The sequence below is a fragment of the Taeniopygia guttata genome, chromosome 1A (genome assembly GCF_048771995.1).
Source record: "Taeniopygia guttata chromosome 1A, bTaeGut7.mat, whole genome shotgun sequence".
Lineage (NCBI taxonomy): Eukaryota > Metazoa > Chordata > Aves > Passeriformes > Estrildidae > Taeniopygia > Taeniopygia guttata.
Window position 1 is genome coordinate 12454987 of NC_133025.1, and position 27055 is coordinate 12482041.

General features: G+C 37.9%; 1 protein-coding gene across 2 annotated transcripts in view; it reads right to left on the reverse strand.

Moving 5' to 3' along the window:
• RELN (reelin) overlaps positions 1-27055 on the reverse strand; it is a 276674-nt gene that overhangs the window by 83221 nt on the left and 166398 nt on the right. For both annotated transcript variants that reach the window (XM_030291632.4, XM_072919453.1), the window contains exons 12-21: positions 24528-24679; positions 22201-22313; positions 20393-20601; positions 17818-17946; positions 16632-16741; positions 13713-13779; positions 12547-12780; positions 11721-11882; positions 7216-7452; positions 1272-1464 (exon numbers count right to left, since the gene is read on the reverse strand). In XM_030291632.4, coding sequence (XP_030147492.4) covers positions 1272-1464; positions 7216-7452; positions 11721-11882; positions 12547-12780; positions 13713-13779; positions 16632-16741; positions 17818-17946; positions 20393-20601; positions 22201-22313; positions 24528-24679 — 1606 coding nt within the window. The remainder of the gene's footprint in view (positions 1-1271; positions 1465-7215; positions 7453-11720; positions 11883-12546; positions 12781-13712; positions 13780-16631; positions 16742-17817; positions 17947-20392; positions 20602-22200; positions 22314-24527; positions 24680-27055) is intronic.

The window sequence follows — 27055 nt, forward strand, 5'->3', positions numbered from 1 at the left end:
ACAAGATCTAATAAAGATCTGCGATCACAAAGCAAACAAAAATTTCAAACATTTTAATTAATTAGTGTTTTGTTTATTTGCCAGGTTATGTCCTTGAAATATACTACAAATACTCTTTTATCACAGCAACATGGGTGGTGTGAGAAAAATGATCTGGCTGCATGTTTTCTCTGAACTCAGCTCTACTGAGCAAGGAAAGGAGCACTAAAATCTGAAGTAAACTTATCTTCCATGGATGCCAAGGACAAACCCTAAACACCCACCACTAGGAACTATTCTTGGACACCAAGAAGATGATGCCTGCTAGATATAAAAGATATGAGCAGGTTTGAAATATATGATTTATAGCTTTCATTCTGTTTAAGGCAAGAAATCATGATTTGGATTTCCAAAGTTTAAAAATTCATTTATTGCCATTTCTTTATTATGCCCATCAAAGTAAATGTGGCAAAAGACAACATGGCAAGGATAACCAGGCAAAGCTTTAATTGCTTATAGAAAGTGTGGAACTTGACATAATAATCCATCGGTGAACCTGCAGAGCAGGCAGTGAAAAGGCAGTAGGACAAGTTCCCTGACACCCTCTCAGCCTGCTCAGAGGTAGCCAAAGGACCTTGGTTTGTTCACCCTGAGTCCAGGGAAAGTCCAGCTTTTCGTCTAAGAGGGAAAACAAGAGCATGAACTATGGCCAAATGCGCTGCTCACATTTGTGCTGAGACAGCACTGAGCCACCCGGGGGAAGAGCAGCAACGCTGCTATTTGCACTTCAGCAGAGTGGGGTAAGAGCGGTCATTACAGCCTGGACTGTGCTTGAACCAGGGCTGGGAGATGAAAGGCTCTACATTACAATCCCCTGAAGGAATGCGCTTTCCATTTGTGAAACGGCTGTGCACAAGGGCAGAAAGAATTTATATCCATTTAAATTCCAGGAAACAGTAGATGCATTTTGCCTAGAAAAATAAAGCAATAGCACAGGAAAGATCTCAGCCATTACCCTGTGGCTCTAACTGCGGCCCAATTTTTTTCTCAGCCTTTCTCCATTCCTGTCACTATTTTGTGTTTCAGGCTTTCAGATACCTTTCTTCCAAATATTACAATGAACAGTCTAAATACCTCTACTAGTAATTTTGACTGATTACAACAGAGAATTTCTTTATTGAAAGGTAAAAACGGAAAACATCCTTCTTTGTTCAAGGCCAAAAGTGTATTTCAGACTATCCTTGCATAAAGCAGAGTCTATGGAAGAAAAACATCCTCACTGCCAGCCTCACCTCCTGAACAAGATGCCATGTGAGGCCATGGTTGGTGGAGTACTCCAGTTTCACCTGGTTGTCCATATGAGGAGTAAAGGCCTGACCACAGCCCATCACCAAGTTGAACTGTATCATGTACGAAGCTCCAATCTGCATAGACTGGGTCTCCACGTAGCGCATGCTAGAGGCTAGCTTCGAATCACCTGTAAAACTGGGAGATGTAAGGAAAGAATCAGGATGGATCCCCAAAATAATTTAAAAAAAAACATTATGGTTCTGGATTAAATATAGTTGTGCTTCCTTTTTCTGTAGATTGGCATGTGGGATGAGACCATGCACAGAAGAATCTTTCTGCTGGTACTTCTGCCAGTTACCAGGAAGGTCTTGATGTATCCCAGAATGTGAAACACTGAATTATTCCGTTAGTTCTTACTATATGCTCTTTGTATTAAAGATGAAGTTAGGATCTAGCAAAGGGAAACATAAGGGAAGAACAACAAAAAGAAAGTTCATTCTCTTGGGTGTCCATTGCTGAAGGTCTTGCCACAGCAGTAATTTCATTCTAATACTGGGCAGTTAAGATACTCTGAATCTAGTTCAAAATATTCTTATTATATACACTGTTAACTTCATTGATTTTCAAGTGTACCTATATGGAATTCATTCACTTAAATGTGTTTCAGAATTAATCTTCTACTCTTGGCTTCTTTTCTGTAGGATGCACTGATACAAGATTTAGATTTTCCAGTGGATTGGAGAACATTAGTAATGTTTGAACACACATATACACATATATTTTGCAAGGTACCCAGTTATCATATATATAGTAATACAATTTATAGTCTGAAATTCCAAGATTATTTCACTTTAAATGCAGGATTTTCTTCTATGCACTATTCAAAACAAAAAGGAAACAACAAAATTAAAAACCTCAAATACAACAGAAGCATAAGAAGGAAGTAATAACAACTTAAACATCGAATTTTGCCCACCAGATGTCAAAACAGAGTATGTTAATGAAAGTTCACATATAATGAAAATTGCTTCCCTCTCCTTAGTTTGAGATGTTAGTGTCTTCAGAAGTACTGTAGTCCTTTCAGCTTCAATATTTTCTAAGACTATTCTTAAAGGTGAACAATTTAGAAAAGGGATTGGCTCTTTTTAAAGAAAATCACTGCAAATCATCATGGAAAAGAAAAAGCTCCATTCAGTACAATGGTGATGAAGAGAATAATCTAGTTCAAGGTTGCTCTTATGATTGAGGAAGCTACAGTTTATTATCTTAAATAAGAAGTCATAATCTTTAAATACAATACAGAAGAACATATGAGCTTCTGCTCCAGTAAAATTGAAGGTCATGACAAAGTGAGTGTGAGGACAAGGAATACAAGTCAGTGTCACTAAGGACTCTTTTAAATTAATTCACTGACCTGTATTGTTTTCTATAGAGTCCTTTCCAGAGAGAGCACTTATGCCATAAATCTCAGCATCCTACCTTAAAGCTTTAGAAGAAATTACTGAAAGCTGACATTAGTTTTGTCATTATCAAATTTCTGTTACTTGGCATTAGTTAAGATCCTGTCTGCTTTCAACTCTCTGACCTTACTTTTGTGACTTGATTTCCTAAAAATGATCCAGCTCAAGACATTATATGGAATTTTTCACTTTGTCCTGTCACTCAGCAGCCCAAAGTGCCTGTGGGTGGACATTCCCTTCACTGCGAGGGCACAGGGACAACTGTACTGGAAGGCAATAAGTTACCTTGGAAAACTGTATCTGAGCTGTTTGCCCTTTCAGTTGGTCTTCTCAATGTTTTTCTTCTCAATAGGAAGGATAATTTTATGTTAAGAGGAGGATATAATGTACACTCATCAGCAGTCCAGCTCCCAGCCTATGGTTTGTGGCTTCGTGGTTAGATCTGAATGCACCTCAGAACAACTTGTTTGGATAATGCCTGAATTTATTTTTCTTCTAAACTTTATCTTGTATTTTAAAAAATCACAAAAAAACCCAAATTTAAAAGCTAAAGCTGATTTGATCTGACATAGGCTGAAGCCCTGTTGGGAAATACGTGCCAATACAGCCAGGCTCTTCAGGTATCAGTCAAACATGTGCAGTGTAAGCAGCTGAAAGTTATGTGTAGCACTGCTTTGGAAGAGGATTTGGCACTGCACACAAAAACCTGGGCACAGCAGCACATCACAGTTACCTAAAGCTTATCTGAACAGAATAAAGGAGTAGAAACACAACAATTTCATGAAACATCTGCCCAGAAGCTGTCATCCCAAAGTAATAGAAGACAAGTAAAGAACTTGTAGTGAAAAAAAGGGCAAATAATTAAATGCTACGTTTTGCTCTTGTCTTCACAAAAATTCCCTTTATTCAATGCTATTAAATATAATGAGGAAAAAAAAAGTGCCTTAAACTCTAATATTTTCTTTCTGGTAGCATTCAGGTCATGATTAAAATATTTTAAATTTAGTATTAATTTTAATTTAATAGCTTAGCCACTAGATACTGTACATAGTATATTAAGTAAATATACTAAGTAAGTTAAAAAGTCAAATCAGTTCTTTAAAATGCATATTAAAGAAATGTAGAAAAGGAAGATAGTGTTGAGATCCTGACAATATGTGATGCTCTATAAGAAGCTATTTTGAGGGAAGGAAATCACACTACAGGTACACAAAGTCCTTTATCATCCACATTTTGCCTCCAGCTGAACACAAGTAGTATTAAAGTTGTGGGCTCCACCTTGTCCCTTTTTTACTCTCCAGATCTCTCATGTACGTGGTTAGGGGTTTGCTCTTTTGCTGGAATACCAAGTGTTTTCTTTGTTCTGGGAGCCACACAGCTGGAATACCTTTCCAGAATTTTAAAAGATGAAGTAATGTCCCTGGCGTAGCAATAATTAACTAAAAAAACTTCAGAAATGAGAATGCAGAGGCTTCATTTTTGTATAAATTTGTTGCTGTGAGTGGGTTTCTGGCACGTGTGTAATTAGACCTGCGGAGACACAGGAATACAATACCCATAGGTGCCCTCAGAACAATCACTCTCCCTCCAAGCACTGCCAACTAATTGGTACTTCTGGGAATGGTATCACAGTCAATGTCAGCCAACCTGCATTGCTCCAAACTGCTCTGAGATCCCCAGAGTTACCATATTTTCAAGGCTGGTACTTTTAGGAATACTGAAAAGCCACATGGATGAAGCTTGTTTTGTAAAGCTGCCTTGACTGAAAATATTGACACAATGGCCCAATGCTCGCACCAGACACAGCTTTGCTTCCATCAGAAGAGGGGATGTTTGGCCTTTTTGCATCACATCATACCTACTTTGCTAAATAATTCCTAAATGTATGAACATCATTAATATAATTAAGTTGATTACCTAAAAGAAACTTTCTTCATGTTACAGAGTAACAATTACTCTAAACAACAAAACATTTAAGACACTGGTAAACTACCAAGCTGAAGCAGGACCACTGTATGACATTGCTCCATAAACATAGTTCATGACAAGACAGGTTTACAGTCTTCCCTCAGGCTTCTCCAGGGACAGTGGGACACTCTATTGTTTGCTACACTGAATTAAATCATAGTGCTGTAATGTGACTGAAGACAGTTTATTTATATTAAGCTATTTTACTTGTGTCCAGATATATATATATATAGCGTTAGCATCCTTATCAATATTTAAATGAATTTCAGCAAGTGGCTGTATATAGCCTGTAATACTTCAGAGACATTTGGTTCAAAACTTGGCCTGAACATGAGCATTTTGGAGAAGTGTTAAATTATTTTACATCATCAAACACTTCATTCTAATGTGTTCTAGAGTCCTTTCAGTACAACCAATATGCTTGATGTAATAAAGTTAAGGATCCATTCTGAAACCAAATGATGATGATGACTATCAAATAAAATGACTGCTCAGACAGAGACCGGGAAAATACCCAAAAATCACCTTTGATCAAAACATATGGTTATCAATAATTTTTTTTTAAATGAAGCTAGGTATGGAAAAGCACAGCCTGTCTCTTAATAAAAATTTAAAAAATTACCCTCCTCAATTTTTTTCCAAATTTAAGGAAAAATGTTTCATGTTCACAGGTTCTAAGGCAGAAATGGAGACCTAATAGACAATTAAAAGCAATTTATGGGCCTGGGGATGACACCCTGTAAAATGATTGGTAGCATATTTCCCATAGTTGTACTAATAAAAAGCAGTTGTCAGACTGTTCTCAAGAGGATGGTGTCAGTGCTACTGCAAGATCTGCTTGTGAGTTAGAAACTCATGAGTTAGAAAATGAAAACCAAATGGACTCACAGATGGGAAGACCCAACAATAATTAATTTAACTAGCAACCATTTGTACAGACTTTGTGTAAGTTTAAAAATTTCCCTTGGGAGGAGCAAGGTCAGTGAAGGATAGAGTTCATGTTTTCCAATGATAATGAAAAATATTTAGACATAAAAAGCGAGGAAGGTTTTGATTCTATATTTGATGCATGGAAACTTCAGTGTTTCTACTATGACTGAGCACTACAATCCCTAGCCCATCTCCATATGGGATGGAGAATTTAGCTTAGTGTTATTTTGATTCCGATTTAGAGTCATGGGAGGAAAAGAGAGGAACCTCTGTTATCTTATCTGCCCTCCTCCCCATGATAAACTGGTCTTAAAAGTACAGAGGGAAAACAATGTCATTAAAAGGCATTATTTCTAACTCTTTGGTAAGGAAGATGCAAACAATTTGAGCCCTAACATGTTGTTTCATTTTAATGAGCAGCTAGTACCTTCCTTGTCCTTATTAAAGTGGTTAATGGTGCTTCTACTGCCTCATTATCAGTGCTAGGACACATTTGGTGTTGTTCCTACTGCTAAGCCAACTCTTTTTAGTTTGACAGATGATCAGAAAGTCAAATCAGATTGCTCAGAGATAGTTGTTAATAAAATTCCAACAGTGTTTCTCTGAGTGTCCATGGGGATGCTAAAATTATTTTATTTTCTTCAGGTTTTCTATAATTACTGTGATTGTACTTTCTCCAAAGAAATATATCTATGCCAATTAAAACTATACTGGGTTTATAGGTTGATGAGACTTGCATGAAACTGTTATTTGGTTTTAATCAAAACACACAGATTAAATTGAGCTTCCCTTGTATTAATTCCAAATGTTACATTCAAGTGCTCCAGATTTTTCTTCTGTGAAGTGTGTTACTGTTTTAGTTGAAAAAGTGTATTTTTATGCAATCCTAACAGTTTTTTCCTTTGTTGTTCCCTTATTTTGCTTCTCTTGCCTTTATTTCCTTTGAGAGGTGTGATGTTTTCTTGCTTTTGTTTCTAAGTACACAGCATATTTTAGACCTAATTGCAATATGTCATAATGGTGATCACAACGCAAATGACTGATAAATAATAATATCAGGTATAAACATACACATAACCATAAACATAAGCATAAACACACATATATAGATATAAAAATATAATACCAGATAAAGCAACTACAAATGGATAATGCTTATATTCTGCTGCCTTTGCTTTCTGGATTACAATATAATGGCTATGTACACAGATCTGAACATCACTTACACAACATTCAGAGTCTGTACTTAACATATTATTTCATTACATGCATATCCATATTAACCTGCCTGGATTTTAAGTGAAGATTATGAAATATTTCTAAATTTTTTAGGATTATTCTTTAAATATTTCATGGAAAAAGAATGCTACATTCAATGTTCCCGTCAAACATAAATCTGTGCAAAGAGGTGAAAAACTTACTGCTAATTGCAATGAGATTAGTGACTGTATTTCTGTATTTTTGTCCACAGTGTGAGGATGAGACACATTATTACTCTGATGTCACTTGCAGCAGTAACTTGATCCACAGCAGGATGAATAGACAAGACAAACCAGAAGTAGAACAGGAAAGAATACATGTTTCTTACCAGAGAGTCCAGTCATGCCCACAGTAGGGCTGAACATTTCCCAGGTAGAACCCTAGAGACTGTGTGACTTCAACCAGGTTGGTGAAGTCCAGACTGATGCTGTTGAAAAGCACAGAGGTCATGATGATTTCATCGATTGCCCACACATCTTCACCTTGAGAAGAGTGGTATGGCTGCCACCATCTGAACTGAATGCCAACCTGCCTTGCATCTTCAGGCAGCTCCACTGAAATTATTCTGGAAAACAAAACAAAGTTGTTATTGCCAGTTTTTCCTGTTTGTAATAATTCCATGGGGATGTATTTTCGGTAACTTTTCCTTACTGACCCTAAAAGTCATGGAGTAAATTTAACCCACAAATGCTGTAGCATCTGCTGGTATGGATGCTACCAGTGAAAGGGTCAAGGGAATTGTTAGTTCTCTTGGTAATCAGTTCATTTACTGAAAACCAGTCATGTGCAAAAGCCACCAGAAAGAGTTTCTACCTAACTTGTAATTTTTGCTTCCAATGTGGACCTCTCAGTAAATTAGCCAAGGAATGATGAGCTGATAAGGATTTAAGAATTCTAGTTCCCCTTTGTCAGACTCAGTGGGTTTTATCCTGAAGATATGAATCTTGTAAACATTTGCATTCCCCACATAGCATTGATATTATTCTAATGGTGCTCTTGTCCTAGAAGAGCCCACCCCTGTAAATTGCCACAATCAAGTGGAAAAGGTTCATCATGTCAGACAGTGTGATTATGTGTAGTCCTTTTTGGCAGACACTCCTTTTTTGTAGCTGTGTGGAGATGCAACTGGAGGTGAGTCCCAGGTGCTTCTGGTATGCAAGGTCACCTGATTTTTCATGGCAGCTATATCAACGTACCTAGAATTGAAAAACTGCAAAGAAAATTAAGAATATTATCTGATTTCCAGGAACAATTTTCATACACTACAGGAAGGAGTACACATTAATTGCCACAGCAATGACACCTTTTTGAAAGCTCCATAAATCACCAAGACCATGGTACCCCACATGGCCACATCAACTGTGAGACACACTGGCAACAGGGACATTTGTCTCCATTGGGGTATAATTAGTTGCTGGGTAAAGGGTTTTCAGCCAGCTCATCATGTAGCTGTTATTTTTCTTTCTCTCTTCGAGGAAATGTAGATAAAATTATATATCCGGTAAACTGAAAGCATCTTTTTAAACTCCAGCACCAAATATTTTTCATACCCAGGGCTTTCTAAGCTGCCTGTTGTAATGTTTTGTTCTCTGCATATGCGTCTTGTGCCTGTGGCACTCCTAGTGCAAACCCACACTTTTAAAAATGACTTGATACAACAACCTTGTAGATATGAGTAGATTTATAACACTGTTGTTTACTGTCACATTAATTTTAAAGGAGAATACATTAATCCATTAACCAGAAAAAAATAATCAAATAGCTTGGCCAAACAGGTGGGAAGCACTCAAAAAGTCCTGTCTGGCTTTTCTAGGAACTGCTTTCTGCCATCCACAAACTGGAGAGAGAAGTGGGGAAGGACAGCCAGAGGTGACATGGCTGTGTCCCTGTGGCATGGGACCAGCACAGTACACACTTTATGTCTGGTGGGTACATTTCCTTTACACTCAAATAAATACGTTTGAACACCTTCAGACCCTGACTTCTTTTCTACTAAGGATTTCCTCATAAGAAGCAACTTAATAACCTTTTGGGTTAATTTTTTAACAGCAAAAATGACAAGAAATTGCTACTGATGCTAAAAGGAACCATATTTTTTTCTGCCATGATTCAGGGGTATGAACCTGAGGAAAGCTGGTACCCTGCTAGGAGGAGCACTGTATCCAGTGGGCACTGTGAAGCACCTGGCACTTGTGTGAGCTAATCCTCTGCCATAATCCAGGGCATATTTCTCTGCTGCTGGCTGCCTCTGATGCCTGTATCTTCCCTTTCACACTTGACTCTCATAAGCTTGTCCATGTGGACACTAATTCTCACAGACAGTAATATACAGAAAATCCTAAATCATGACATGCACCACTGATACACATATCAGATGTTAAAATATTTAACAGATGTTAAAATAAATTCCCCATCCCAGGGGATTAAGCTAACACAATTTAAAAATGTAGGTGTAAACCACCACGTATGGCACATATGTTAGTATGCAGAACCTGACTACACCTCCAGTTGTAACAACTCCTCCTGTCTGGCTTTGATTTGTTGGAGATAGATGGAAAGGGAGGGGGATTCCTGCTAATGACTTTTCTGCTGCAGAGAAGAAAAGTGTTCCTACTTACATTACCAGCCACCATTAAATTTGTTAAAAACCAGCTGGGAGACCTTTGCTCTGATCTCATTCTTTCAAGCTATGCGCATACCTAATATTGAAAAGCCACCGCTGTTCTGCCCAGAAGAAAAATGCAGCTGTCAAATGTTAGCAGATTAAATTCACCTTTTCAGCAGAACATTAAATGTGTAATTATTTTTTTGTATGACTGAAGATTAATTAAATTTGTGGATACAGACTGATTGCCAAACTTTGCAGCAGTCTATCTATGTTACTAAAAATGCTGATATATTCAGACAACATAATATGAAAAGGTGAAGCTTTGTTCATAATTATTTGCCAGCATTAGCTTCAGGTTTGTATGTATGTCATTTCTTTATCTTCCCGGAGTGGACTGAATATCTATCTATCTATCTATCTATCTATCTATCTATCTATCTATCTATCTATCTATCTATCTATCTATCTATCTACCTACCTACCTACCTACCTACCTACCTACCTAGCTATCTATCACCCATGGCAAAATCTCTCTAACTTGTGCATATTGTACTTTTCTCTGTACCTTGTCAGAACAACAGGAATTGTGTTTCACACCTAACCTCAAAAAGCAAAATAGTCTCTGGCATCTATGACATTTATTACATTTATATCTTAAACTTGATTAAAATCAGTCACCAGAATATGTATTTTCCTTTTTTGTTATAAAAATTTCATAGTGCTATATATTAAAAACCTTTAGGGAAATATAATTCCTACAGATGTAATCTTGAATCTAAGAATTAGAAAGAGGGTCATATAAAATATATGTGTGACTATAAAAAACGTAGGCAAAGGAAAGTTTGAAGATTCATCAGTGTTCCAGTCTGTAGCATCTTTCCTTTGGAAACATTTAGAACTTCAAAAATTATAGTCTACAATATATTTCTACCAAATACAGTCCTCCTCTCGCATTTTTGAGTTTTTCCTATAGCTCCCAGGAAATAATTTTATTGCTACAAGGGGTTTTTTTTTCCATTAGAACATTCTTTATCACACTTTAAATATTGAGTTATTTATAAGATGTAAAAATATAATTTCTTTTTTGTTTTTAAGAAAGCACTCAGCTCAGTAAATATCAATAATGAAACACTTATGTGTAGCTAAAATTACTTGCAAGATATTTACAGTCCACCTCTGGGGCTGACTAAGATGTTTTCCTGGAACTTGGTAGAGAAGACATAGGGCAATACCCAGGTCAAAGCTATGAATGGGCAGAAAATGGACCTGCTGGAATGAGTCCAGTGATGCCACTGTCAGATCTGCCTCTTCTGGGCCCCTTTGCAGAGCATCTCCTTTAACTGGCATTTATTGGCTCTGCTGCAGCACCCTGTGAAGGTGGCTGCTGCCAGGTTTGAGAGGGTTTGCATAGATCCAGACTAGACTGTTCCAGGCTTTTGGTACAGGCATGCTGATTTTGTATTGCTCTACTAAATTTGGTGGATGGTACACACAAATGCATCAGTACATCAGTACAGAAGGAACACCTTCTCTAAATACAAGAGATACAGTCCTCTCTCTAATCTGACACCAAGCATAAGGGTTGTTAGATGAAATTTACTCATTGTTCATCTTTTTTTTATTTGTGCAAGTCCCAGGCACAGTCACCAGCAGGTTCTCCCAGGACACCAAGCCCAGCCCAGGGCAGAGACACAGCCATGAACTCATGCGATTGCCTTGAGAGTAGGAGCAGGCGTAGTTTCCCTGCTGACCTCAGAGATCCTCACAACCCTGCAGAGATCCTCACAATCAGATCGTGTCTCAGCTGTCCTGTGCTGCCTGCAAACTCCTAATCCCAGAGGATGGTGTAGTGAGGGTATCTGTGGCTTCAAAGCTACAAATAATTTATGTTAATTTTTCTTTACAAGTGGCTGCTTCCATGGAAAGAGTCATGCCCCTATTTCCCACAAGCACACTCCTATCCCTCATCCTGCACTACCTCAGCTTGTTCTGGTGTATCACCTGAGATTTGAAAGCCATTAAACCAATGTGCTCATTTTTATGGAGTGACAAAATGAGATGCGCCTAGAACAGCTGCAAAATTTTAAAGGAAGGTGGTAACTTTCGGTGTGTGATAAAAACTCTTCATCTCCTCTTGCACCATGCACTCAATCTCCACATTGCAGTGACCGCCACAAGCAGCACAACTGCATGCAAATAACTCCTTGTGATAATTGTGCACGTACCTTGGCTCATGGTAGTTGAGATAAGAGTAGTGCTCCAGCAGTTTCCAGGTGATGCCGTTGTCGTAGGAGTAGTGCAGCAGCACTCCTTCCCCGGGCTGGTCGGGCGCTTTGCAGGTGCTCAGCACCGACTTGCTGCCCAAGCGCAGCGTGAACTGCAGGAACCTGCACCACAACCATACAAATATGAACCTGCACCACAACCACACAAATATGAACCTGCACCACAATCACACAAATATTTGCAGGGTATTGTTTTCACAGTGGGTTTTTTTTTTGGTTGCTGTTTCTTTGTTTTGGTTTTGTTTTTGCCCTAACCAGGTTGTTTTCAGATCTTCTCAATCTAGGCAAATTTTGATAAATATTGGTTATGGGGTTTTGTATGCGATTTGTTTTTATTGTCAAGTAATGCATTGTGGCACATATAGTTAAAAAATGCCAATCATTGATGCATTTAATTATTTATTAGGCACTGAAGGGGAGGCAAAGATAGTGAATGGATCTAATCAGTTGCCACAAGCTGTCAAATAAACACAATCTTATAAATAATTAATTAGCACTTGGCTTTGACACTCAGGTTTGATATTAACATTTCGTATTTTCCATCCAAGCTGTACAATAACTTCCCTCCAGTCTGGTTTGGACCCTGTTATTTACAAAGCAAGCGGGAAGAAAGGCAAGGCTACAAAATTACCAATAAAACATGGAACTAGGAGTTTTTTAAAAGCTTTTTTCCCCTGCTAAAACAACTGGTTTAATAACAGACAAAGCTGTAGCTGGAGAGGCTCCCCCATTTCTTTGCTTCACACGACTCCTCCTTCCCTCTCACCTGGACTGGGAGCTGTCCAGGAAGGAGGTGATGAGCTGGCGTCTCCCGTCCTTGTTGAAGACCAGGGCTTTGCCGCTGGCCAGGACCCCGCAGCCGAAGCTGACCTCGGCCCCGCGGATGGAGTAGAAGCTGTGGTAGGAGGAGAGGCGGGAGCTGGCGAAGCTCTCGGAGATGAACATGGGGAAGGTCTGCGACGCCGTCTCACACGCCGGCCCTGAAAAGCCGGGGTCACACCTGCAGTGAGGCGACAAGCACCATTGGTGACCCATCTTTGGAGTGCCTGGTTGTCAACAAGCACGGTGGCTGCAGTAGTTCATGGACTGAGGACACCCACAAGGTCCCTCTCAAGTCTAAGGCCCAAGAACCTCTTTGAACTTAGGTACAGTGCAAAGCGAATTATTTCTGTTAGTTAGTATTTACTTTTCAAATTAAAAAAATACGTATTTATGAACACCCCATGAATCTACATATAACAGTACAGAAATTTTTAAATTAATTTTTGGAACAAAACCCCTGCTGACATAATTACAGTTGTTCATATGTAAAATGACAAATTTGCTTTTAGCTGCAGCATACTAGACATGGTTACAAGAAATTAAGTTACAAAAGAAAATGCCCTGTGGGTCACACTCTTGTTAATACCTAAATGTAGTTACACAAATATTAAGAATGTGCTTACTGGTTTTGAGTAAGTACCTTTTTATTTTTTAGAGTGGAACCCTTTTAGCAAGCCAAACTATCAGAAAAAAGTGGAGTGCTTATCTTCTGTCCTTGAGGTATGTTAGGTTATGGGATATTAGAACTCTTAAAATTGTAATTCCTTCTCAACATTTAATACAAAAGTGATAAAGTAAAAAATCACATCTCTAACCAGTATAAAGTATACATCCCTGACATTTCAGTCTGCTCTGTAGCACATTTTAAGATGAATTGGAAGTTAGACACTATACCTGAAGAAAATAATAAAAAAAAATACTAAACATGCTGCTGTTTAGAAATAATCATCTTTAGCTTTCCAGTGAGCTTTATGAATTCTGAGGTTTATGCTAGTTTTATATTTAGTCATCTAAAAGAGCAAGGACTGAAATGAAAATAATTTCAACTTTCACATGACCAAGTGAACTCTGTGACAGAAATTGAACATGAGTACTGAATATAAAACTTACTTGCAGCCATTTCTAGTACACTGTCCTCGCCCTGAGCAGAATTTGAGGCAAGATGGACCAATATAAACTGCAGAGAGAGAAATCAGTTAAACTGAGAGTTATGCTATGTGGCAAACAGAATATGATGAATAAAAGGAAGTGTACAGACCTATCATACAATTATTGTATTTATTTTAATCCCACTATCTGGAAAAGGTCTATGAAAGGATATAAAGCATTTTTCTGTGTCAAGGACAATCAGGAATAATTTATTATTTAGTGTGTCATGTCCATCTGTGGCTAAAGACACAGTACTGTGGCCACTAGTATCGTCTTAATTACTGTCTGTGAATGAGATCAGAGAATTTGGTAGGCATTGACCTTTTTCACAATTTTTCATTGACATTCCCTTCATCTTATTTTGGAGATGTAATCCAATCTATATATTGGTGCATTCCAGTAGCAGTCTTGTAGATTTAAAAAATATGTCACTATTCTTCTCTCATTGAAATCTACATACTTTACTAGACAGGATTTAGTGGAATAAGAACCTGCCCTGATATGTCTCAAGTAACTATTAATTTTCATACTCCTTCACTGATTTGTTTAAATGGAACAAAATTCCACATCCTAAATGCTCCAAATGCACCAGACTTGTTTTATTCTTTTGCTTCATCTTCCTCCAATGAGTCCTTACTGACAGTGTGAAAAATATGAAGGATGGAAAGATGTGAAAATCTCAGTATAATCTCTTGCACTACAATACAATAAAGAAAAGTCATAACTTGTGGGTAATATTATTTTAATACAAAATGCTAAAAGGCCTTAACCATGAATAGTGCCATCTTTTCTGCTGAAGAATTCCTATTACTTGGAGTTACCCACAGGCAGTGTGACATTTGGAAGAAATAACCACTAATTTGAAATAATCTATAGGAAGAAGTACTTTTTCCTTTTCCTAGTTTTATGATGTTGCCCATCACAGCAGGGTGTCAGCTCTCCCTAGCAGACACACTCAAATCCCTCTTAGATACTCCCTAAAACTAAGTCCTTATCAGATTTCATACGATTTCTAGTTATTCTCACTTCTCAGGGTGCAAAAAATTCTGTTCTGTCTGTTTGATTTTTAAATCTTTTGAGGTCTTTTTGAGGGGGTGGTAAAAGTAGAAGGGTTAAAGATGTAATGATGTCATTCATTATGAAAAAAACTTTACGGAAATTGGCATTTTTCCAGACTTTCTGAAAGATGGCCAGCTTCCAGATTTCATTTAAAACTTAATTCACATAGGAAGCAGTTATGAAGCTAAAAGTCAAGAGTGCTGAATCTTTGAAAATCTTCCTCTCTTCAAGGATTTGAGTGGTTTGACAACATTTACAAGTTTTTTTCTACAATACAGTGTAAACTTCAGTGTTACTAGTATTTAACAAAGGAAGCATTCAAAATCTGAGAAATATGTCTTTAAGACTTGATTCCTGTGTCATGGTTCTGCACCTCAAATTCAGAGCAGGCACTTTCTAGGCAGATAGTTGGCAAACCTTTTCTTGATATTGTGCACACAGGAGCATGCAGCATCCTTTCATGGAGTTGCATTTTGTTGTATAAGCAAAGGTTGTGCAGATAAATGAATTGTCAAATTATTTTCAAAATCTTGTTTTGTTCTGTTGTAAGGAATTTGTATCCCTGGATTGATTTCATCTTGCTGTGGTTTTTGAGAACCTCTCATGAGTGTCTCCAACATTTAGAGACAGCATTTTTTTTTAGATAGCAACTTATCTTTGCAGATACTCACAGATATCTTCTCCTCTTTATATACCTATCTTTCCCTTAATTTTGCTTTCTTTTTGATGTATATCACATCGCTAAAGAGAAGCATTAATAATATATCCAGAATGTCAAGATGATGATACTTCCTATTACTATTAAGAGAACAATTTTCATTACTTTTAGTGACAAAATTTCCATAATGTTATTACCTTAGCAGCTTCAAGATTTTCTTGTCAATACTAGGCATCAATATATTTTAAGAATTCTGCAAAATGTAAATATTTACCATTTCTAGGCACCATATGAAGTGTTACTGGGAATCACTACAAAGTTTCACTATTTATAGTGAAATTATATAATGGAGGCTATTGTACAGCAGTGTGAATCTCTAAATTACATATTTCATGCATCTAACCAAACAAATTCTGAATGTAGCTTACTCAGTTCCAAATCACTTAAGGCTAACAAGCAAGCTAAAAAAATTTGCAGTTACTCTTTCAATCATACTTATTTCTGCATTTCATACATTTAATCCTGTGTTCCTAAATACTTTTTACTGCCCTTTAAAGTATTGCTTGATAATTCTGGTCCTGGTTTTCCTCTGTAATAAGTAATATAAAAATTTTTCAACGTACACTTCTCCCAGTTCTTCACATCCATTTAAAGAAAAGGTATGTGAAAAATAATTTTTGAAGAGAGGAACAGTTCCCTGAAACAGATGGCATTTTCCCCTGAAGATATAGTAAACAATGTAAGGTTTTGTCAGTGTTTTGGTAGCAGCATTGCTTGAAGATGGTCTTCTATGTCCAGAAGCAAAATATGTCCCAGATGCTGCTCCTGTTGCTTAGGCTGCTGCAGTACATGTCCTTAACAGCCAGTGTGAAATCTATTTATGTAATTAGGACTAAGCAGACAGAAGAAATGTTACATTAAGCCAATATTTTTTCCTGGAAAGCATTCAATTAAATGGAAAAAAAAAAATCTTGTAGACTGTTGTCTTTTCTAATGGCAGATTCTCTCTCTAGCTTCAAAATGCACCTGCTACCAAACTCAACTAAGCAGAATAGGAATTTAACAAACTTCATTGACTAGCGATTGTGGAAAACATGTTTACTTAGAGCAGCATATCAAATTTACTTTTCTGATGTGTCATGATCATGGGTAAGAATACTAACTATTATCGATTGCCCACATATTTCCAAGGATTGGTCCTGTTTGCCTCCATCGAATCCTGGTGTCACTTGTTAGTGCAGCGTTGGGAAGGGGAATAGTTATTCGGTTCCACCTGAAATACATACAACACAGACTCTAGGATTTTGCACTGACAGTTATTATGCAACATATTTTGTAGATATGTTTATGTATTCTGGAAGCTTTGTGAGAAGCTTAATTTAAAAATCTGCTCAAATGAAGCATAAGTTTACAGCAGCTTTAGAAAATGCAAATTAAAAATAAGAAGTCCATATATCATACAGTACATGAATATTAGTTATTGTCTTATAAAACCCAGCCATTTCTCCCTGTAGGCATACATGAAATTGGCAAAGACCATAAGCTCATTTGCTGCAGCAGAGCTTCTCCATCTTCATGAATATCTCCTAAAATTGAAACTTCAGCAGGGCTGAACTGTGGTGAAAACCCTCAGAGGGTGAGGAGTGGTGCAGAGGATTTGGCATGCTGCAGTTTGGGCCATCATTCTCTATCCTCCACAGAGGCTACACTTCCTGAACACACCAGGAGTAATGGTACCTATGAAAATTGTATGGGCTATGTTCCATCAGATCATAGCCATGCTTCAACTGCACCTTCTTTTTCTAAGTGTTATGGAAGTCGGCGTACCAAGGGATTTTGTGCTATGCAGAAAAATGCCACAGTTAATTTTTCAGTGAGAACAGTAGAGAAGTGACTCAATACTGAGAAAGGTTGATATAAGAAAATGACACTAATAACCATCTCCATCTGCAGAAGTACGGAGGATGTGCCTCACTGTAAGCCAGTACTGGGATCCCACATGAGTAAATGTGTCTGAGGAGGTAAATACAGCTTTGAGTAGTGTTTTTTCTGACCAAGAAGAAAACCTTTGTGGCTTTGACAAGATAAAAGTTTTCTTCTTCTTATCAACATGCTGTCCAAAAGTAGCTTTTTTTGTAATTCCTCTTTAGCCTCAAAAAATTATTACTATGCAACAGAAGCAGCCCCATACATTTCAGGTTTCATTACTGGGTAGCCATGGAGCTCAGAACACTCCTTCCTTGCTGTCCCCAGGTAGCCAGAAATGAATGGTGACACAGAGCAGTGTGCTTTGCTGCCTTCTCCTGCCACCTACAATTCCCATCTCAGTTCCTCAGAGAGCGCGCTCACCCGCTGTAGTTTTCAGAGGCGTAGATGGTGCTGTGGGGCAGGTGAGGCCCGGCACATATCTCAGGCAAACATTCCTGGTGGAGCAGCGACCATGAGCGACCATGGTTGGTTGAGAACTCCAAGCTGACACTGGTAACACATTGAAGGAAAGAAAGGAGAAAGATGCCATGAGGGTAGCTGGTATAGATCTCAATGTAGAAGTACCAACCCTGAGAAACCACCAAATCTGTTATTTCTAATAACTGATGAGGAAACAAGAAATAATTTTGAGCAGAATTTTAATACAAAAAATCCTGCGAATGCAAACGTGAGACAAAGTTTCATGAGTATGAGAAATGCCAAAAGTTTTTAGACTGAAGATTGCTGGAACATGGAGTTCTTGTTGGGCCACCATCTAGCCAGTGTTTTTATGCTGCTGCTGTTAAAAGAACTGCATTACTTTTATATTTCATATTGCAATAGTTTCAGATATGACAAGAAACTTTGGATTAATCATAGCTAGACAGCATCATGCAAGCACAGGACACCTATAACTGCCAGCTGCTAATTATTACATCTGCAGAAGGTGGCAAAAGACCACTAGCTGTTCATGCATGGGCTGTCTCTTTCCTGGGTTAAAAAAACCACAAATTGTTTGCAACCTATAAGGAAATCCTTAGATGCCTTACATTCTAAAGACCTTGAAAAAGTAATATAGAAAGTGCTTGATTTACGACAGATTTAGTATTTTACTGAATTATTCTTGTAATTTCCTCCACATAATTAGTTTGTAATATTCATTTTATAATGTTTGTAACATTATAAAAGTCATAATTCATCTTCTCAATATTAAATTATTGGATTCTGAATTTTTATTTTTATGATAATTTGCTGACAATATTACTTTATTTAAATGTACCATCACTGTGATATTGTCTCTATTAAAACAGTTTATGGAGATTTTGACTAGTTTATTTCAGGTTCATCTGTAGAGATACCTTAGAGGGTCATTTTTACTGCTTATATCCGGCACGAGTCTCTCACATTTGCAGTAATGAAAGCAGTATGAATAATGCTGGGAGATGTGAAATGCTGCAATATTTGGAAAATACGAATAGGAAAAATGGTGACCTAATGCTTCTTTAGTTATGAAGAAGCTCACTTCTCCTTCAGAAATAGAAGGAAGAATATTAATCTTTCAAAATATATACTAATCTGCATCAGAAAACAGATTGAGACAGAGAATTATATAACATGTTTACTAGCCAGGAGTGTTTATAGGCAAAGTTTTCACTTTTCATGTAGGAAAATGTTGCTGCCTTCTCTTTCCATCAAATATAAGTGCAGTGCCTTGATTTTTGCTTCCCTTCGAATTCTGCTACCCTGCATGGGTACAAGAACTGTCAGTGTTAATGCAGCTCTTTCCAGCTGGAAGTAGATACCATGGGACACAGATAAAAGCACTCACAGTCTCTTACTTTAAACTCTCAACTCTGCACAATATAAAGTAACTTAATCCTCATAAAATATCAAGATAAATATTCTCGTATGTATATAATGGAAGAGGAACAGTGGGCAGTTTGGTTTTGGGTTCTCCATTTGAAGAAGGATATTAAGACTTTTGAGAGCAGAGGAAAGGATGGACAGGATGTTCATGGCTTTGAGCACCAAGCTCAGGGGGGCTGAGGAGCTGGCTTGCTCAGCCTGGCGAGGAGGGGTGAGCTATAGCATCCTGTCGTGGGGCAGAGGGCACTCACAAGGAAACCAGAGTCAAACTCTCCTCAGTAGTGTCAGGCACACTACAAAGGACAAAAATGATGGTTTCATAGTTTTGTACTGTACTTTAGGAAACACTTTTTCACTTGAGCAGGTGAGGTGGCACAGTGTCCATCCATGAAGATTTTTCAAGTCATGGATAGGCAGAGCCATGTCTGATCTGCCCAGTAACTAATCCTGCAGCAGCAGGTTGCACCAGATAACCTATATGAGTCCCTTCTTACCAACATTTCTATGATTCCATGAAACATGACTCCCTTCTCTCCCTTTCCCCATGGAAAAATTCACACTGTCCAGAAGAATGTCCAGAAGAAGTAAAACCAGAAAAAGTGTTCTGTGATCAGCCTACAGAAAGTGACCTCCTCACACTGATGATCATTTAGATGAGGGTCATTTATCACCAGTCTTACTAGAATTAGATATGCTTGTGGCATCAGTAATCTCAGAGGGGTCAGCAGGGCAGGTTTCTGCTGCTGCCTTTAATGCTTTCCTCCTTACACAGTATTAAGAAGTAAATCTCATACCCATTAGAAACTGAAACAAAAGTCACTCTGAAATCATGAGCATATTTCAGAATAATGGGTTAAGAAAAGCAAGTTTTGACCTGGAAAGCTATTAAATGACTCTTTATTGCACATGAGATACATAAATCTGGGCCTGTAAAGATCAGGAGAAACATTAGCTTTTGAGCAGCTTATATTTGTCATTATTAATGGGATCCCTTCTTCTGAAAGAAAGATTTACAAATCCTTATACAGATTTTATAGACAAAAATATACTAGAAAGCTGATAACCAAAAGAATGATCTTGCCAGTTTTACCTGTTACCAGGTTGGTAAGTTCCACAACCCAAATTGATGGAAAATTGGATCATGTGAGTCATCGAGGAAGGGAGCACCGGAAGGACGTGGAAATAATCCACAGCCCAGACATTCCTGTTGTGGCCTTGGTGACTCTTTTGCTTCAGGCAAAATTTGGTTGCAGGAGTCTGCAGGTCCGGACTAATGACAACAGAAACCAAAGATGGCACCTTCAAAAGAAATTAAATAAGGCTTAAATAAGTTAAAAATGTTACAATGTACAATTTAAAATAAAAAAGCAACTCTAGTTGTGCTGAAACAAATGTGCTATTCTCTCTCCTTGATTAATTTTGTAAACATTTTTAGCCACCTTTTTCCGCAAGATCCCAAATAAAATCTTTTACTATTAGGTGGATAGGTATTAGCACCCTGAGTACCAGTCATGCTTATCACCTCAGAGGGATGGGATTGTTTGGTTGTAAAGGCACAGAAGAAAAGACTGCACTTTCTGTGTTCTGAGAAGCGCAAGTTTATGTTGTCACCTTCAATTGGGAAGGGAAGGTGATGTTTGTCCTGGAGCCTTACAGCTCACAGAAGCTAAGGAGGGTGGTGGCATGTCTACTCTGGATACGTGAGAATGGAGTAACAGCAGGAGTTCACAGGCATAAGTGGGGAGGATGTTATGTTGCTGAAATAAATGAAAGCACTGCCTCACAAAGCTTAGCCTTTGTCCTAAAGCAATGTAATTAGAACTTTATTATGTCAAAAGAGGATGTCAGCTTTAAAACTGCTTGTTTTAAAAAACCTCCACAATGAATTGTATGTAATTTTAGATCCTATCTCTCCCCAAGTTCCCTAATTAATATTTTATTATTTTACAATTACAGTTTCCTTAGTTTTACAAAAGTTCTACCCTGTCTTTCACACAGAAGCATGCAAGGAGGGAAGCCATGCACAATGAAACAATGCAAGTGACTCAAATGAACTCAGACCAAACCCGATTGTAAACATTTGGTTTCTAAGTGCTGAAGTTACAGACAAAATGCACACAGATCTGTGCTTGAAATCAGCAGCATCTTTACCATCAAACTTCCTTCAGACTATGTAAGCACACTGCATTTCAATATCTAGTGCACCTGTGTGCAGATGTATGAAATACCAAATTTTGCCTGCTTTACAGCAGCAAAATAAGGAGACCTCAGAGCTTCTTTATTCAGGGTAAACATGGTCTAAGTGATTTTTTCCCTAGACAGGAATGATCTGAAGGCAAGTGCAAGATCTTTACTGTCCTGCTGAGGGTGGTGTATGTGTTGGAAGGTGGCTGCACTTTGGGCAGAGGAGATGCTGCCTGTGCACTCTGCCAGCGGCCGCCTCCCATGGCTGAGTCCGTGCCCTGACCACTGCAGAGCCTCTCCATCCTCTCCCAGCCCCTGATTCTGCCAGGAATGACCCTCTCAGGATCCTGCTCCTCAGCATCACGCAGTGCCTAGAACGAGCTTGAGTGGAAACAGGAGTAATCTCTTGTGAGGAGAGGTTATCACTGCAGTTTGCAGCTAATACCTGACAATTTTTGCCCATTGCTTGCCTGCCTGTTTCCCCAGCCCCAGCCAACACTGCCCAGTCCTGCCTGGGGCTGGAGTGACCACCAGTAACTGCAGAGCTGTGCTGCAAAAGTGCCCGATTGCTCCCAGGTTTGCACCTGATTTTTGTGTTTGGGAATGTCACATTTGAATGTCCCTGTGGAATTCACCACACAATATTCCTGTGATGGCGTGAAAAGAGAATGGTCTGTCCATTCCCATCCACCTGCTTTGGTTAAGACAATTTACCTTGTAAGCAGAATAGGTCAAGGTATCAAGAGGTATGTGTTCCCTCCTGCCTTCAATCTTGGCATACAGTATGACATCATTTTCATGGGATTCTCCAGAATCACAAGCTCCCCCTGTACAACACATATTTGAATGAGAAAACAATTAATTGAAGCCCTTGTTATTAGAAAGTGGAATCATATATGCAGCCTTAATTATGAGAATAATTATACTCAGATGCTATTTAATTTGGAATCTGAAACAAAAGAACGCCATCCCTAAGGACACGGTGTATAGGAACTGTTTGATCAGATGCACCATGGCAGAGATCAAGGGGGTTGACGATTAGGAAAACCTCAAGTACCTCTTTTAATCAGCTTATCAAAACAATTTAAATAGAAAATGCTGTGCCTCAAGCAATACTTCTATCTGTGTGCTTTAAATCCTATTTACATAGAAATGCTCTTCTGTTGAGTTCTCATCAGTAAACTGCTATTTACTACTCACACTTCATGCAGTCACACATGTAGGTACTTAACAGTATCTTAAATGCTTCTTAGCTGATTGGCAGCTGAGAACTTTTTCTAAGTAGGAAGTAACAAAGACTGCTGTGTACCTTATTTGTTATGCTGCTCCTTTTACTGTCTACATCATGTCCTAATAGGAATGGCTGGCTGGATGAAATCTATTATACCACACAAAACATATGTGTTATGCTTGCCCAACTAGAATAGGGCAGCATTTGAAATATCTTCCTATCAATAGAACCTAAAATACTCACTAAGCTTCTGTGAAAGAGCATATGTATTGGCAAATATGAGCATTACATTCTGCATTATAGTTAGAAGATGAACATCATCACACAACTTTGGTATTATGGAAAAGAAATTTTAAAAATGAAGTTTTTGTATTTGAAACAGGAATTATTAATTATTTCCTTGTGTAGTATGGTTACTCCAGGTATTAAAAAAAAAAATCTCAAAATATAAATAAAAACAGAATGAGGAAGCTTCTTTGAAAAGACTGCAGAATATTGGAGCACTTGATCTGTTTTGGGTTTTTTTTGGGTTTTTTTTTTGGTTTTTTTTTTTTTTTCCTACAGCCAGCCAGTTCTTGTAATGGCCTAGGAAAAGCAGCCCAGTGAACTGGACAAGATGTGCATGTCTAATGTGTTTTATACTGTAATAAGGAACATACATTTGTCCTTTCAGATATTCTCCTTGCCTGAATGTTCAAACAATTACTCATTTAATTAAAAAATACATAGAGAAGGCATTTTTCAAACAATATCCTGCTGTCCTCTGTGTCTGTATCTGCTGACAACTTCTCCCGTAAGTTCAGAAGGTTGACAACATTTCTTTCCTGTTTCTCTTGCAGGTGTTGTAATGCTTGGAAGAAATGAGAAAAAGCATCCTCTTTTTCCTGTGCTTTATTCATAATTCATGTAACACAGAGGAGATGTGCAACAATTTAGGAAAACAACATGAGGTCTTCCCCTCATTAAATAAAGTGTGTTTTTTTCTTGTTGATACAGAAGGTTGCTTGTGGAGGTCACAGGTTTATTCTCTGCTTCCTCCTTTATTATTCTATTATTCTCTTTTAAGCAAAAATCCTCACTTTCTCTAAACATGATGTTGAGAGAATAACCTCATGGAACTTCCTTTATGTGCAAAATAAACATTCTGGAAAAATACTGTGAGCGTTAACTACCATGTCCATGGGGATTTTGCTCTGTTGCAACATCAAACCTGTGCAGTTGCAGTGACAACAGTGGGGAGGGGAAGAGACAGGACAGGCTGGATCTTGGCTGCTTTCTTAGCCCTGGCAAATGACTGATGTCCTTTGCCCCAGTAAGGAAGATCCACAGATGATGCTAACACCACAGCAGTGCTTTTCATGAGGGATGCCACACGTAGAACACACCTCCTCCAAGACCACAGCACACTGTGTGAATCTCACCCTGGGCCAATGTATTAGCAGAGGATGGATTTTAGGAATGGAGTAAGAGCTTTTGAGGTGAAACTATTCCATGGGTTCACTAGGGAAGGCTGCCCCAACTCTATGCTACTCTCATCTCATCCTCGTGCGCAACTCTCTGGACTCTGATGGATTAGCACCAGGGACTACATGGATATGACTACAGGAGGATATGAGAGTACCTGTAAAACCTCTAAAGATGACAAAGATACGACTATCTCTTCTAAGTATGGATTAAGGGGCGCTGAGTGAAATGAGTGTATACAAGACAAGAAGATGCTTCTCCACGTGAAACTTCTTCAACTGTGGAGCACTGCATAAAGTAAATCTCATGTTTCACATGTTGTATTACATTAGTAATTTATACTCACCCATACTGAAATAAAATCTCAAGTTCCCGTAACCTGTGGTGTCCATGTATGGAGTACATATTTTTCTTTCTCCATCTCTGAGAAATACCATAGCTGAGCCCGATTCCAGGGTTCCACATTCAGTACCAATGACGGCTCCAAAGATGTCCCACCTGCAGGGGCCAACAATAGGTGGTGAAAGTGTAGCAGCACACTACTGATAAACTCATAAAAAACATGCCACAGGGGTTTATTTGTACTTAAAAAATTTTCTGTTTCTACTCTTACAGAGGACAACAAACCAGTGTTTCAAATGTGATCCCTATGCCGTTATTTATGTATTCAATATTAGCTTTTAAACTCAGTTCACTCAACTAAGGCAAAGTTAATATAAATATTTAAGAGAATTTGGCAGAAATGCATGAATTAATGAAAAAATAAGGCTTTTAATGAATGCTGTTACCAAATATGTAGTGTTGTATTGTTCTATCATCTACATTTTTTTTTTTCTGGTGTTAAAATGTTTAAAATAGAAATGCATTCTGATTAATTTTGCATAATAAAAGATTTATAGATCAATAAACTTGAAAAGGCAAATATATGCTATACAAATATTAAATATGTAGGTAATAGCTGAAAATGCTCTCTTTTCATCTTTTTGAGCATTTAGGGTAACAGTTTTTAACTAACACATGAACAGAGTATGAAAAAAGACTGCTGTGTTTCTAATATGTGATGATATGATCTTTCTCAGTTTTTCTGTACAACATTTCATCTTATTTTTATTCAGTGATAATTAAAAGAGCTGTTGCAGAATTTTCCAATTAAATATTTTACATTGAAAATACATTTTCATCATGAAAGCGATGGCTACTTCAAAACTCGATCAAAATGTTTTGAAATACTAGAAACTGTTGAAAGCGTGCATTATTTTGGTCTGATACATTATTATTATTCATGTTGAAGTCTTAATTCATAATTAAGTATTTAAGAATTATAAGGCTGATAAAACAATGAAATTATTTAGAATTACTAAATCCTGATAATCCAAACATTTAACTATCCAGTATGATTCAGGAGGAATGAGAAAACATGGAAGTTCAGAAATCTCTGTGGGAGGCAAAGTCTTTTCCCGTCTCCTTCCACCAGAGACAATCTCTGTGCCATATCACAATTTCAAAAACTGTCATAACAAGAACTAAACAATCTATTTATTAGTTTAACCATTTCAATGACTCCAAAATGCATTTCTAGGATCTTCTTAAAAGCTGCCAGTTTCTCCATGGACCTAAGCTGTGACAGACTGGTGACATGGCTGTTTGGAAATCTTGCTTTAAACCTGTCAGTCATTTACACAGGAATTAGTGAGCTTAACGTCACTGAAAAGATTTATGATATAAATATTTTAATGGAAGCACAGTTTAATCTAACCCTAATTCTATTGTGCAGATATTTTTAAGCTAATGTGCAATATAAAAACACAATTTTGAAAATGGGTCTCCTGGGCTGAAGGCAAGAACAGAATTAAACAGTTGTGCCTACCTCAACTTACACACACACAAAAAAAAAAATCTTACAATGCTCCATTGATCTTTTGTATGCTCTATTTAGCTCATTTAAAACACTCTGTAGTGACCCACAAAACAGCTCAGGGTCATGAATGATGCAGATCATGGATGTTTCCAGGGATCCCCTCCTTTTAGGCAGCATCAGAAATGAAAACCAGAGAATTCTAGATATTTTTTTTTTTTAAAGGCACTTTAATGGGAGTACATAAAGACACTGCCAGTAAAGAAAATGGAGAAGGATCCTGTGTGATGGTGTGATTTAACATTTACATTTGAACTAATTTATCCTTCACATGACTCTTCCAATTCTTCTTTATAAAACAGATAATTTATGGACCTAAAGTAGACCAACTAACACAGAGGTCCAAAGCAAAAGTGTGCCTACTAGGCAGCCTGATGTGGGGATTTGTTCACTTTTAGGATCAGGCTCTAATTCACTCAAGTAAAGAGAAGCAGAACGACAGTGGAAATATGTGTGGTACTTACAACAGTAAGCCCTATACACATAGCCTCCCACTTTAGGTGGTACATGCAAAAATACCAACCAACTGCTTATTAAAAACAGTGATGATTCCCTCTGCCCTCATCTCCAAGAGCATTTGGTGCAGAGAGAACTGGTGGTGACTCCTGTACCTGAGCTTCCTCTTGCTTTCCTTATGAGGGATGCTTTTGCCTTCCCCTTGAAAGCTGGCAGGCTCCAGCTGAAGTGACTAAGCAGTGCCTGAGAACTTCCTACAAACTCTCTCTCATGTATCCAGTGTTCTGTGACTGTTTGATTACAGTAAAACTGTAGTTCAAATATAGTTTAAATAGCATTCACATATATTTCTCTAAGAAGTGATTAAGGAAACTCACTCAAATGTATTTGCATTTATATACGGCTCCCAACACAAATTCCAGAGAAATATTGAAAAAAGGAACAATAGTGGTGGCAATTTTATATGATTAGGATATAGTCCATAACATCACCCAAGTTCAGTG